Raw genomic sequence first — 15456 nt, forward strand, 5'->3', positions numbered from 1 at the left:
GATTTAAAAGAAGTGGAAAACAGTAACAGTTTATTGAAAATACATTCCTTGATGTAACATATTCCAGATAAATTTGGACACACCAAAGACTTTTATGTCATTCACAATATTACAGTGCAGTAATTTGCTAATATCATCCATGTTACCATTTCTTTTATAAAGATTTTTATTGACATATTTTTCATTCTAATGTGGTCTACTTATAATACACATTTATTTGTATTGTGCAATGTACTTACAATGCACTACGACCAAGCACATCTTCATTTTAAAATTTCTGTATTTATAATGATTCCATTTGACATATTGTTCATACAAATGTAGTATACTTACAATATAACGATTTATAAATTTGATTGAAATTAGCAGGAGAATTTCACATTGATTTTAAAGTGCGTATTCAAAGAGAGGAAAATATTTAACCAAATTTAAAGTATATTCTTTCAATATGACAATGACTTGTAACATTGGTACAATTTGTGTAAGCATAACCTTCGAATCAATGCATGTCTAGCATTGTTGTTATCTTCCGACATAGTAAAAGTCAATACAATTATCGTAACCACAGCAAAATATAAACCATAATGTATTCAATACTTACAGTAGACAGTAAATGTCAGTTCACATTCCAATGGATTAGATAGAGCAGTATTGGTGGCTTTACATGTGTATGTTGCTGTGTTGTCACTCTTACCAATATAGAAGTCATATGTTCTTTCAATAGTATTACCATTGACGGAATGTGATGGTGGCAATGGACTTGATTCCTCATTTTTATACCACTGTACTGTAGCCGTGGGTTTACCATCAGTAACTTCACATGTTAAGGTTACACCAGTGTTAAGAAGATAATAGGAAGGTGTCCCAGAATGTGGAGATGGAGACCGAGTACAGGTTGGTTCACCAGGAGGATCTGATCAAGTAATGTTTTAGTGAATATTTAGAATAGAGCAGTAGTCACTCTTTTTATCGATTTGAATGTAACTTAAATCATTCAATTATTACTAGATACACACTGACAAACCCACAGTCTTATGCAACAGGCACAGTATATTTTAAACATAGTAGGACATATTTAGACTGTCGACAGTCGCTCGCGCCTTTTTTCCTACGTCTTATCTAAACTCCGATCCGGCGCAACACTACCATAATCACATACTGATATCGAGGGCCGAATGCCCGAGCCGGTGTAGAAGAGTAATCACAGTTAGTGCAGGAGCTTATTTTAGAGTCAACACAAGACTGAACTGCGGGACAGAACTCCACACATCTCTCTTGACCCTCTTTGATTCTTTCCCTATATTAACAATTTTACCTTTAACATACGATTTTAAAATAAGAGCAGTATATAAATGATGTCATCATATTCCAATTGGGATTGTGCGATTAACAATAGCCCGAAATAAAACTATATTGAATACCAATAGATCATACGATCATGATTTTATATTTGTCTATTTACGTATGAGCTTGGTACCGGTCCCACTATATAACGCATGTAAGGCTGTTTGAACTTTAGCCAAGATGGCCATACTATTTATACCAAATAAAACCACAATTCAAGAATAATATATTTTGGAACGAAACACTAGCTTTTGCAAAGGAAAAAACATTAATGTTGAGATATATTACATTTGTAGCATGGCATTCACGATCACATGGTGATATTTTGCCCAATACGTAAGATTATAATTCACCGAGACAAATAAGGATGTATGTAAGTACTCACAGTTCACTGTAAGTGTAGCAGGGTTAGATGTAGCTGCTGTACCATAACCATTATCAGCTACACATCTGTATTCACCATCATCACTCCTAACAATGTTATGTATAACTAATGATCCACCAGTTACAGTATACTTTGAGTTAGTTTGCAGAGTACTACCATCCTTTGTCCAGGTGAAAGTAGAGGTTGGATCACCATCAGCCTGACAGGATAATGTTACAGATGATGTCCCTTCATTTGGTGACATACTAGACGGATGATGTGTTATTGATGGAGGAACTGTATACAAAAGACAATGACACGACATATAATTATCAATACACGCGCCATGCTTGCTACAGGTCTTTAACATATTGTTTATAAGGGTGAGGTTTTTTTTTTTTTTTGTTTCTCATCTCCAATGGAATAGTCAGGCGGGTCGGGCGGGCGAAATAAAAAAAAAAGGGGGCAAGAAAAAAAAATGTATTTTTTCAGTTCCATTCTCTGTCCTTTCTGTCCTGTTAGTCTATATACAACTTCTTTTCTCTTCTCTTTATTGAATTCCTTGTTACAAGTCTCTTTCCTTCATTTTAGCAAGGTTGACAAGTCTGTAGAACAACTTTGTAAGAAGATGATTAAATACTTATCATCCTGATGGGTGTATATCTGTAGCCATGAACTATTGTGTGATTTTATCAGGAGTACTAATACATTCGTCGTATTACCCGGTAATCAAAGAGGCATTGCCATCGCTAACATTGTTTTCAAGTTATCCAATTTGAACTTTAGTATGTCACTTTTTGAAACACTTACGTGATTGTCATCAGTGTGCTAGATGAATTTTCATTTATATAAACCATTACTTCTGTGAAACATTTTTCTTCAGTGTGAACTTGTCAAAATAATCCACCAGATAACATGTCAAACATTTCTAGAACTCAGAACCCCTTTGGGATTTACTGTTTAAAAGTAATTAAAAGTAATAATGTAAACATCGGAATGTCTTCAAAGGTCATGCATGTCATGGGTCATGAAACGCTATGGAGTCGGTCATTTCCCTAATAATACAACTGATTTAAAGCTAAAAACTGGTCAAGAAATTAGGAATGCAGTATGACTTTTACCAATTTTAAGCATAATTTTGAAAATGATGGAAATATTCTGAGCTATTATTACATTGCAGCAAAATGTACCGCGTGACAGTATTAATTTTGAGCCCTGTCCCTCATCAAAGCTCAACGGCTTCTGCCATGATGAAAGACACATGCTGCTCTGACGTAACAAAGGGGTTGGGTGGGAGGGTGGGTGAGAGGGGGGGAGGGTTAGACGGCGGTGTTCTGCCAAGGTTTCCAACAAGTGGAGACACAGGCCCCTTGGTTCCAAAAAGTGGTGTCATTTGACAGGGAGTGAGGTCAATTATTATTGTTTATGAAATATTCATATAAATTATCTCAGACCACTATAGAGATACTGTGGTCTAAGATATTCCATTACGTATAGACCATTACCTAACAACATAAAAAAAAATCCATTCATAATAACAGTTCCCAGTAAGCTATTTTTTGAAAATTGTGTACTACACATTACACTTTACAAAAAGAAGGCAATTAAGATTATGTAATTTTAAATTTTATATATATATACTCCGCTCTGCGTGCAGACGTATCGAGCACTGTACTACGGACAAATCTTACCACTGACTTCCTATATATATATATATATATATATATATATATATATATATATATATATATATACACACACATATATACATACATACATATATATATATATATATATATATATATATATATATATATATATATATATGATATATTGTTTAGAAAGATTGGACAGCCAGGTAGTCACAATTTTTAATCTAAATATCAATGAATAGCAGTGCTAAAATTTATAATTCCCTTTTTTCAGACAAGGACAATGAACAACTTCAAAATAAGTCACAGTGAACATAATGATTGAATAAAAACTTTGAGAAATCCTAAACTTGTAACCACTTGTTTCATTTTTAAAATTGTTAGTACACTGCTGTGTTTATCATTCCCTCTTCAAATTCATAACATTTTGAAGAAGAAAAAATCCCTGACTTTAAAAAGTACCAAATGTGAACGAAAAACTTACAAATAATAGTCAAACAAACTTTAAAATAATTTATTTTTTTATTAATTAACCGTTACTGGCTGTGTATCATGATTTGGTCCTGCTATATCAAATGACAGCATAGTTACGTACCGTAAACTTGCAATGATACGGAAAGCTGACATTAGGTGTCCTTGAAACTCAGAACTTGAATCTTTAACTAAAACTATCAACAAAGTCAAAGTTGGGATGCTCTGTAAATATTACATTAATTGTTTTCTGATTTGCACAACAATTTCGTTCTTCATGTCTGACCGGGCGCACATGCATCGGCCGTCTATAGTGGCCATGCCAGTGATTACGCATTGATTCAGTGCCCAACATTCACATGTGTCACTAGCACTGTCAACATCATGCAACACGATCCCCTAACACAGCTTTTTCGGAATGAAAATACACATGTACTCATTTAATTTAACCCATCAACAAATGAAAATCACAACCTGTCCCATAAATTTGGTTCACGAAGGCTTCTGAGCTGTGGCATGGCAGATAGATGTTCCGGTAGCAAGTTCAGTGTTTCGCACACGTCAGTGATTAGGTCAGAGGTCACGACAGTGACAGTAGACAAAACATGTGACGAGAGCCGTCCATATCCATTTCGACGTCTTACCTAATATAATCCCTCTAATGTTTTAATTTGTAGATTATTAAGTTTATCAAAGTTGATCTTTTTGTGGCATTTTTTATGTTAACAATAGAACTGCGCGTTGTCACTGTATCTTATATGATGTCAACAAAACTTTCCCTTACGCAGTCAGTATACTTCTTGTGGGATTCACGTCGAGTCAGAGCCGAGCCTGGCCTGGTCCGGCCGTGGACTTACTAGTAGATAATTTTGATGTCTGCCGTAAAATGAATGCGCCAAAGCGACGCACGCAAGGTGGGAAAATTATTGCTTCATTTGTAATTTTAGGGGGGCCAATGTCGCAAGGTCGTGGCCTCGCCAGAACTGGCCTAAGACGCCATGGGGAATCTTACAATTTTGCTGTGCTCAGGGGTCGGTCGGAAATAAAAAAACTTTTTTTTTCTGATGTCGGAGCTGCAAATTAGGGTCGGTCGGGAGATGAGAAACAGAAAAATAAAAAGGGCCGCCCTAACAAACTACTATACCCTTTTTAGCTCAGATCAATTAGACCCTGACCCAGCGTCACGAACATGATCTTTTTATTAGTTCTGTTTGATATACATGTGCTCATTACAAAGAGAGATTACGATTTATCATGATAAACCTTTAATGTAAACATTGTATAGAGTGTCTGAACAACAACAACAACAACAACAACAACAACAACAACAACAACAACGACGACGACGACGACGACGATGACGACGTTGATGACGACGACGACGATGACACCATGTTGATAATTTCACATTTAGATTATTTCTTTATATTTGTGAGAAAATGAATTTGAAATGAAAATCGATTTTCAAATTAATGCAAGTGAAAATGTATTGAATTTAAATTAGAAATCGATTTGGAAATACAAAAAGAATTGACATTCTATTTGCAAAAGCAAATTTATATGACAGCATGTTTATTCTTAGAATATATTTGTGATAATATCATGAGCCTTCTCTGTTGCCATAGTCTATTCTTATGTGTCCCGATGTTTCCAGTTACCTTAACTTTGCTTGGAGTAACAGATCAATAGAACTGGGATCAGATTTTATAATCAGGAAATCACAACTGACGACCTTTGTTTTTGTCATTCACATTGTATGTGCCCTTTACACTAATTCTAATTTTACCGCTTGTGTCATAGGGGTACTTCTTTCTGGTCATGGTATATTCACCCTCAATCTTGGTTAAACACTACTTCCATGGTAAAACTAAAAGGATATTACTCCCATGCTACAAAAACTACTCCCATGGTAAAAGAACTACTCCCATGGTAAAACTTTAAAAAATTACTCCCATGGTAAGAAAAAAACTCTCATGGTAACGAACTATTCCCATGGTAAAACGAAAATAATAAAATTATTCCCATGGTAAAAAAACTACTCCCATGGTAAAAATAAAAAATAAAATTACTCCCATGGTAATAGATCTACTCCCATGGTAAAAAACACTACTCCTATGGTCAAACTGAATTTAAAAAGTTACTCCCATGGTAAAAGACTGCTCCCATGGTAAAAAAAAAAATTCTCCCATGGTAAAAGTAAAAAAATATTACTCCAGTGGTAAAACAAACTACTCCCATGAAAAAATAACTACTGACATGAGTTTAAAAACTACTACTGTGTCCTCCTTAAGCTTTTGTACCTAATAGAACCCCACAGCTCGAACTACAGTCATGCACCTAGGAGTGAAGTACAACGATGAATGGAACCCCGAGCGTTACATCGAGCATGTGTAACTTGGAAGGTGCAACATAATTACGCCAATGAGTATAGTTGAACAACAAACATTGTCCGATCACTACATTTTTACCTCCCATAAGGGTACGAAAGGTATTAAAGTACGAGTGTTTGACTGTATGTGTGTCTGTCTGACTGTATGTCTCTGTCATCATTTTCTAAAATTCGGCTGGCTCAATTGTAATGAAATTTGGAATATATAATCTTTAGGGTAACAGCTAGACCTGATTAGGTTTTGAGCCAGATCGGTTAATGTTTAATTAGAGAGAAATTTGCATATTAATGAAATCAAATAATTAAGCAATATCTTAAGACTCCATACTTCAATTTCAATAAAAATTAGTGTATTCATCAAACATAAGAAAATACATTTGTCCTGTAACATTTGTTGGTGTACTTTAAAGTGTTAAGGCAATATGAATTAATATAATTACGCTATATTTATTTGAGTAAATTAGGGAGGCTGTCCTCAGTGGCCGGTCGCTGTCAATGGTTCTATATAGCATCTAGTCTGCCCGATCCCAAATTAGCTGTTCGAACAGACCAAATTCGAAACGTTTGGTGAGTATACAAATACTATAAAAAATTTTAGATCTCCCCTTTGGCTCTAGTGTCTACATTTCAAATGAGTCATACCATTACGAAGTTCATTTCCGTGAGAGAATGTAATGAAGACAAATGCGTATGCATGAACCATGAGTGTAATATGGCAAGATGGCGTCCATGACGCGATCATGTTGACAGTAGTATTATAGTAGGTAGCCTTTGCTTTGATTTTGGCGCTTCTTCTTCTGTGTTTGTGACATTGAATTCGGCGTGAACCAATTCGTACAATTCCTACAATGTAAATGCAAATAGAAGGGGTTCACATCTAAATTGCAAAGTTGAGTGGGTTTTCAGCTAAATTATGCCTTACTTGTCATAAAATCGCTCTAAGTCTAACCCTAGTCCTGCTTGCATACGAAGTGAGTCGTCCCTTCCTTCCCTTCGTTGAGGGTCGTGTCAGTAATAGAAACTTGCCAGCATAACTATAGCTATTTTTCAGCGTAATTTCATCCACGTTACTGGAATTGTGTTGTTTGGTTCAGAACAAACATCGAAAACTCAAAAGGCACAAAAATAGAAGAAAAAACATTCAAAATTATAACAGGAGGTAAAAAATATTGCATAGCTGCTAGTTGATGGCATTACTATTAATTATGTACATTTGTTAGACGAAAGCTATACCAGAGTTAAAAGCTGACACAATTTGACTAGAACATAATTTAAATTTGGGGTGGGAGATATGAGTCCATCTATTTTATTGGGGGACGGGTATGAGTCTGTTTTGTTTTGCATCTCACAGAATTGTACAAAGTAAAGGGTTTTGGATTGATCACAAACATAATGTGGTTCATGATGTGGATATAAGTTGACCAAGGTTACACTTGGCTGTTCAGTACTAGATTAGTAACTTTTTATAGATCTTGTTAGTGATTCCAAAAAACAATGACACCAATAAAATATTGTATTCTCAATATAAAGCTCGAGGTATCCTGAAATTTTTCAAAATTATATATTCTACATGCATTCATACCAATTTTGATCCCATAAATTCATGATTTAAATAAATACATTCATTTTGGAATAATTTATTAAAGTACAATGTTTGTATTGCAAATTTGGACATGCATAATTATATTTGCTCAATAATTTAACAACAACAACCCCCCACACACACATTATACCACCACCACATACATACATACATACATACATACATACATACATACATACATACATACATACATACATACATACATACATACATACATGCAGGCAGGCAGGCAGGCAGGCAGGCAGGCATACATACATACATACATACATACATACATACATACATACATACATAAATGGAGGCGCTGTTCCTGATTGCGCAGTTCGTTAACATCGCCTCCAGGTAGACGCCAAAATTTTACCGATTCTAGGTAATGTACATCTATAATTTTCGTTAAAACAAGTTTCTAAAGGACTGAAGTGAGCAACTGTGTACAGGGTCAGCGGAAAGATTTCATATTCAACGATAAATCGAGTGGACATTTTGATGTCACTGTGAAGAACTCTCGCCGTCTTGGTTTTTCAAGTTCAATCTCAAATGAATTATGCATGCTCAATGTCATCAATAGATCATTACGCAATACCAACATGCCGAACAAGAAAACTAAAGCCCCAGCTGCATCAGTACGCTCACCCCCATCAACACCTCGACTTGCTGTACCACAATCCATTGAAGATCGCCTTGAAGAAATCTGTTCTCAAGTAAAGCACATACCAACACTACTGTCAAGCATCGCTGATCTCAAAGAAAGTCAGAGTACCATAAATTCATCACTAGATTTTTTCAACGGGCTTGTGGAAGAATTGCGGGGACGAGTATCGACACTTGAACTTGAAAATCAAGAAGTCAGGCAAACAAATGTGCTTCTTTCAAATCGTGTCACAGAGTTGGAGAAATATACAGAAAGTTTGAATCAATACAGCAGAAGAGAGAACATAGAAATACACGGAATAGTGGAAAGTACAGAGGGAAGAGAAAACACAGAGGACATTTCAATAAGAATCCTACGGAAGATCGACCCAGACATCATGGAAAGTGACATCGATGTTACACATAGACTAGGTCAGAAACACAATGGGGTCGGATCTACTCTACCAAGACCAATCATCGTCAGATTTATCAGCAGGAAGAAACGCGACTACATCTACTGGAACAAGAAAAAGCTCGCTAACATTAACACTACATGTACAAACGTTGGATATGACCACCGCAGCAAGATTTACATTAACGAAAATCTCACGCCACAAGCACGTCGACTCTTCAAATTAACCAATGCCAAGCGGAAATCTGCACACTGCAAGTATCTGTGGACCCGGAATGGCCAAGTCCATGTCAAGAAAAGTGATCAATCAATCGTCCAAGTAATAAGAAGTGAGCAAGATCTTGCCAACATTGTGTAACTCTTAGTCTTACTGTAATATATTTTCTGCTTCAAGTCTTAGGAATTCTATGGATTTGAGTTTCGACAACGCTGATACTCTTATTGACGAAGTAAGCTGTGAAAATTATTCCTTGTGTCAGTTTAACGACCTCTTCGCCAAAAATAATGCGTTTTCTATCTCCCACCTTAATATTCGGTCCTTGAGGAAGAATTATGATAATTTCAAGTTATTTTACGGGGATTGTTTGGAGGTCAGTTTTAAAGTAATTGCACTGTCTGAAATTTGGCAAATTGAGGACAAGAATTTATATCGCCTGCCAAATTATTCACTTGAAATTAATTGTAGGAACCAAGGTAGAGGGGGAGGGGTTGGTATGTACCTCCATGAGTCATTAAATTACAATGTTTTACATATTGAAGTAAACAATGCAGAATCATTGTGGGTCGAGGTCAAAGTAGGTAAAAGTGTGTACGTAGTTGGAGTAATTTATAGACCTCCGCATACAAATCACGATGCTTTTATTTCTAGTTTAGAAAGTACCATTATCTCTCTTTCTAATAAATATAATGGTTGTTTCCTTGTCGGAGATTTTAATATTGACCTGAGTAGTTCATCCAATTCAGGAGGGGTTGACTTAGCAGACACTTTAGCATGTTTCAATTTTGATCAACTAATTACATGTCCAACTAGAATTACACCACACACTTCAACAATTATAGATCATTTTTACACTAATGTCACAGGTAAACAAACAGATATTTCAGATCATTTACCAATATTTGCTTTTTTTCCTTCAATTTATATACCATCTTCTACTACTACTATTTTCATACGAGATTATAGAAACTTTAGAAGTGAAGCTTTCAGAGATGATTTAAGATCTGAGAGTTGGGAGCTAGTGCTACATTGTCAGAATGTTCATATGGCCTATGACACTTTCGCAAGTGATTTTCTGAAAATTTGTAATAAACATGCTCCATTGACTCGCCGCCAGACAAAAACCAATTCAAATAGGCAAAAAGACAAACCCTGGATAACAAGTGCCCTGAAAAAGTCCATTAGAACAAAACATAAACTACTTCGAAAAGTTTACAAAAGTCATTTTAACAAGCAGCTTTTTAATCATTGTAAGAAATATAGGAACATTCTGACAAGTACGCTTAGAAGGGCTAAAAAGAAATACTATGCTGATTTACTTTCTGTAAATAAAGGTAATACGAAAGAGACATGGGGAATTTTAAATGGACTTATCGGGAAAGCAAAACGTAAACAAATGATACTTCCAGACTGCTTGGAAGTTACCAACAATGGGACAAACATTGTTCATACAGATCGTAGTGACATAGGGGAGGATTTCAATTCTTTCTTCGTTAACATTGGAGAAAATCTTGCTTCCAAAATACCCACTTCTGAAAATATAACGTTCCAAAATTATTTGAATACTGATTACAATAATTCATTCTTTTTTGAGCCGGTAACTGAAAATGAAATTATGAATTTAATTGCCAATTTGGATATCCGTAAAGCTACGGGTTGGGATGAAATTCCCTCAAAACTTATCAAAGAAGCGAGTAATTACATCAGTCTTCCACTATGTCACATCATCAATTTGTCGTTCTCTTCTGGTCAATTTCCAAATCCCCTAAAGGTCGCCCGTGTATTGCCTTTATATAAAAAGGGAAATATCAATGATATTGGCAACTATAGACCCATATCTATTTTATCAATATTAAGTAAAGTCTTTGAAAAGGCTGTGAATAATCGTTTTGTAAAGTACCTATAAGTTTAATATTTTGTATGAGCACCAATATGGGTTCAGAGAAAAACACAGTTGTCGAGTTTCCCTTTTAAGTCTGATCCAGTGTCTGCTTGATCAATTAGATGATGGCGCTGCATCTTTTGGCATGTTTATTGACTTCGCCAAGGCTTTTGATACTGTGAACCATGACATTTTAATATCAAAACTTCAACATTATGGTATTAGAGGGTTACCATCACAGTGGTTCACAAGTTACTTACAATCCAGGAGTCAATATGTTAGCATTGGCAACACTGAATCAAAGAAACAATATATCAAATGTGGTGTACCTCAAGGGTCGATCCTTGGACCGACTCTCTTTCTAATCTATATAAATGACATTCCAAATTCTTCAGATTTTTTCAATTTTAGGCTGTATGCCGATGACTCTAACCTATTTCATGCTACGCGTATATCAAATTTACATTACCTTGATACTATTAATTCAGAATTTTCAAAAGTGATTCAGTGGTGTGATGTGAATAAATTGACCATCAATGCAGCAAAGGCAGCTTACATGCTCATTGGGGGAAAACAAATAGTCAGGAACGATGAGGACAGTGTTTATCTTAAGGGCGTTAAACTAAATGAAGTTGATTGTACATCTTTTATTGGGGTTCTAATGGACAATCAGTTAAAATGGAAAAGTCACATTATAGGTGTAAAAAAGAAAATCTGTAGGTTGACTGGAATCTTCTACAAATTAAGATATATTGTTCCACAATCCACATTATTAATGCTGTATAATACTTTCATCTTACCTCACATTTCATTTGGCTTAGAGGTATGGGGAAGTACGTTTAAAACATTTCTAAATAATATTTTTGTTATTCAAAAACGGATTGTACGCATTATTTCAGGCAACAAATATAATTCCCACAGTGCCCCTTTATTCACAAAACTCAAGATTCTCAATATATACAATCAATTCAAGCTACAGGTCGCAATTTTCGTACATGACGCACTTCACGACAGACTCCCATCGCATTTTAAATCGTATTTTACCCATTTAGAACATGTTTATGGAACTCGTTCAAAAGATCGAAATATACTTCACCCCCCTAAATTCAAGAGTAGATTAGGCCAAACATCCATCAAATTTGTTGGTCCCATGGTGTGGAACAGTATTCCAGAACACATTAAAGATATCCATTCAAGAAACAGGTTTAAACTCGATTTCAAGGACTACTTGTTGTTAAATTCATAATTTGTCTTTACATTGATCACTATGTATATGTATATATTCTGTTGGTGTATTGGATTTATACTTTTGTATGCGTTTCTTTCTTTCGCTGTGTTTTTGTTTTCATTTTTCTTACTCAGTGTGTTTTTCATGAACTGCGTTTAAAATAGGAACACGTCAAATAACTGATTTTGTAAAAAAAATAATATAAATATTGTAACGAGGCTGAACTCGATTAGTTGCTTGACCAACTATTTTTCAGTCTTTTTCTCTACAGTACAATGTATATAAAAAACTGCGATGTATTATTATCATTAATTTGAGAATAAATTATTATTATACATACATACATACATACATACATACATACATACATACATACATACATACATCCATACATCCATCCATCCATCCATCCATCCATACATCCATACATACATACATACATACATACATACATACATACATACATACATACATACATACATACAAACATTTGTTAACCTGGGGGTTTGCCTGAGTTGCACTGTGACCCACACAAAAAGAAATATATAAATTCATGGACATGAATTAGCCTGCGCTTGTTGAGTTACTTGGTTTAAGAATTTAAATTGAGAATCAATTATGAAATAGGGGTAAACTATTTAATTCCTTGGGATTGACGATTGGATTATTTGGACCTAAGGTATATATCCTTATTAATGACCTGGGTGTCGGAGGAATGGGGGGGGGGGGGGGGGGGCAACCAATATATTTAAGCTAGAAGGGCTTTCACAAAAACTGAGGAGTGAAAGGGGGAGGCTACTCACAAATTACACTAACACTGAAGTATAGAACACTCCTATACATACACAATTATGTTCTGTAACATGAAATATCATTAATCGATAAAATAGTAAGGAATAACCTGGTTAAAGAAATAAGCAACTGAAGCCACAATGAAGGGCAAAGTCTGACCAAATAGGATCAACTCATCTAGAATATCACAGTGTAGATTATATGTCAGTCAGTGAAGGCATACCATGGTGCTTTAGTGAGCTGAAAATCTCTGACCGGTTTCATTGCACATATATTTATAACTTGTAAATTAATAGTACACGGTGTCCTGTTACGTGAAATGAATATATAGGTATATTGTATTTTTTAATAATAAATCGTATGGCATGCACCTATGTTTAGAAACAATTTTCTAAGCGTTAGTTTCATTGAATTAAAATTTAAAATGGGATCAGGAGAGGGTAATGTTATCACCTTGACATATTAAAATAACATTCTTTTAGTTTTAGTCCTTGAATTTCAAAAAGTTCTAGGGGCTCAAGGCGTACCCCTTCCTGTACCTACTCTATTTATTTTCAATCAAAATTTATGTATTATTATTGCTACCTTGACATGTGCAAAAAGCACCAGAGCATTTATTTTGGTCCTTGAATGTCAAAAATTGCCAGGGATGCGAGGGGGAAACGACCCTCACATACCCACCCTCACTTGATTCCCTCAAACTTTTATTAAAATTAAACCACCTAATTTCCAATTTTTCCATTTTTGCATTCTTTCTTACCTTTTACTTTTAAAATAAGTTACATTCGTCAAGTTATGAGAAAATTCCAAAAATAAAAGTGTGCGTATGTATGTATGTATGTATGTATGTATGTATGTATGTATGTATGTATGTGTGTGTGTATGTATGCGTGTGTGTGTGTGTGTGTGTGTGTGTGTAAGATAGGCTTAAGGTTAGTTGATTTGAGCAATTGCAGTGATACTAGATAGTGACTTATCTAACGTTAATCTCTATGAATTATGTGACTTGCTATTTTTACTCCGTGTCCCTACCACCATATTTCGAATGCAACCCGTCGTCTTACTGTAATCTTCTTTTCATTTCAATATTTATTTACGTAAAGACATGTAAATAGAAAATTCATTTCAACAGTACCAATGTCTCAGTATACAAATCAGAGAGAATTGTGGGCAGTTAAGCTTAATGTGACATTGCATTGGTCATTCGAAGGACGATTATGTAACAAATGTGAAAATAAGTTACTTGTAATTAACATCAGTTGTGAATTAAACACTCCCGCAAGATATTTCAAATGCTATTATACATTTCTAAGGGGACTGTATTCGTGTAAAACCTTTAATTTAGAACATTCATTGAAGAGAAATATATTGTACTTACCTATAATGGTAACAGTTAAGCTGTTTCTACCAACTGCCAGGGCGAAATCATACAGCACAGAGCAAGTATATACTTGGTTATTTCTTGATGAGGTTACTGGTATGACTAGACTTGTACTGTCTATTAAGATGAATTCTGAATCATATCCATTTTGCCAGATGGTAGTGCTACCTATTTGAACTATTGACTCTGAGCAATCTGACCCAAAGCACCATTCCACATAATATAAGTCTGAGCATCCTTCTGTTGAGTAGACACACTGTGCTGTTATATGTTCATTTTCACTGGCATAAACAGTTTGACCATTCGGACTGGTAACAGTCACTGTACATACCGATGTCACTAAATAAAAAATGAATGCAAAAGTTAGTTTAGAAAATTTGCCTTTGACTCCCACTTTGTTTGAATATGCTTGACAGAAATATGGCATTATTTGTATTGTACCTTCTATAAGGGATTATAGTGTTATAGTTTTTTGTCCCAAAATGTTTGTCAGTTTGATTGCCTGATTGTATGCATGTGTTTGTTTCTTGGTGTATGTGAACACAATGTCTCAAAATTGCTCCATTACATCTTAAGAAACGTTATTTTTTGTTATAGGTATAGCTTTAGGTGGGAGGTGGGTAGGTAAACCAATTTATAACTTCCTGACGCATATAGTGGAGAGAACAATTTTGACTTATAGTATCATGATATCAGGGCATGCATTTTAGTATGAAATCGTTTCACCATCCGTATTTGATTTTATGAAATATCTTACCAATTTATATAATTATTTTCAATAACCAGTCAGTTTGCGGACGTCGCTGCTGACCATAAGAACTCAGCTTGCAAATGATGTTGGTCTTTCTCACGAAAGGTCTGTCAAATCATTTGTTTTCTATAGTCAATATTGCAGCAAATATATTTAAAGCCAGATTATTGTAAATCATATATCATGGTAAGACAGACCAAGAGAAATATACACATGCATTACTTTTAGTGCTCATATAACTGTTTACTGAATGACGGCCAAGTGTGTAGTGAACAATCATGGTTTACTGCATTACTAAAAACGTTAATACATAGATCTAGCAACTCCATTCGAGTATAAC

The 15456-nt window shown here is 35.0% G+C and overlaps 1 protein-coding gene across 2 annotated transcripts in view; it reads right to left on the reverse strand.

Annotated features, from left to right (window-relative positions):
- The window catches only part of LOC144440250 (fibroblast growth factor receptor 2-like), a 136790-nt gene that overhangs the window by 100557 nt on the left and 20777 nt on the right, over positions 1 to 15456 (reverse strand). For both annotated transcript variants that reach the window (XM_078129581.1, XM_078129579.1), the window contains exons 4-6: positions 14363 to 14704; positions 1730 to 2005; positions 602 to 913 (exon numbers count right to left, since the gene is read on the reverse strand). In XM_078129581.1, the coding sequence (XP_077985707.1) occupies positions 602 to 913; positions 1730 to 2005; positions 14363 to 14704 (930 nt within the window). The remainder of the gene's footprint in view (positions 1 to 601; positions 914 to 1729; positions 2006 to 14362; positions 14705 to 15456) is intronic.

This window comes from Glandiceps talaboti, chromosome 9 (genome assembly GCF_964340395.1).
Source record: "Glandiceps talaboti chromosome 9, keGlaTala1.1, whole genome shotgun sequence".
Classification (NCBI taxonomy): domain Eukaryota; kingdom Metazoa; phylum Hemichordata; class Enteropneusta; family Spengelidae; genus Glandiceps; species Glandiceps talaboti.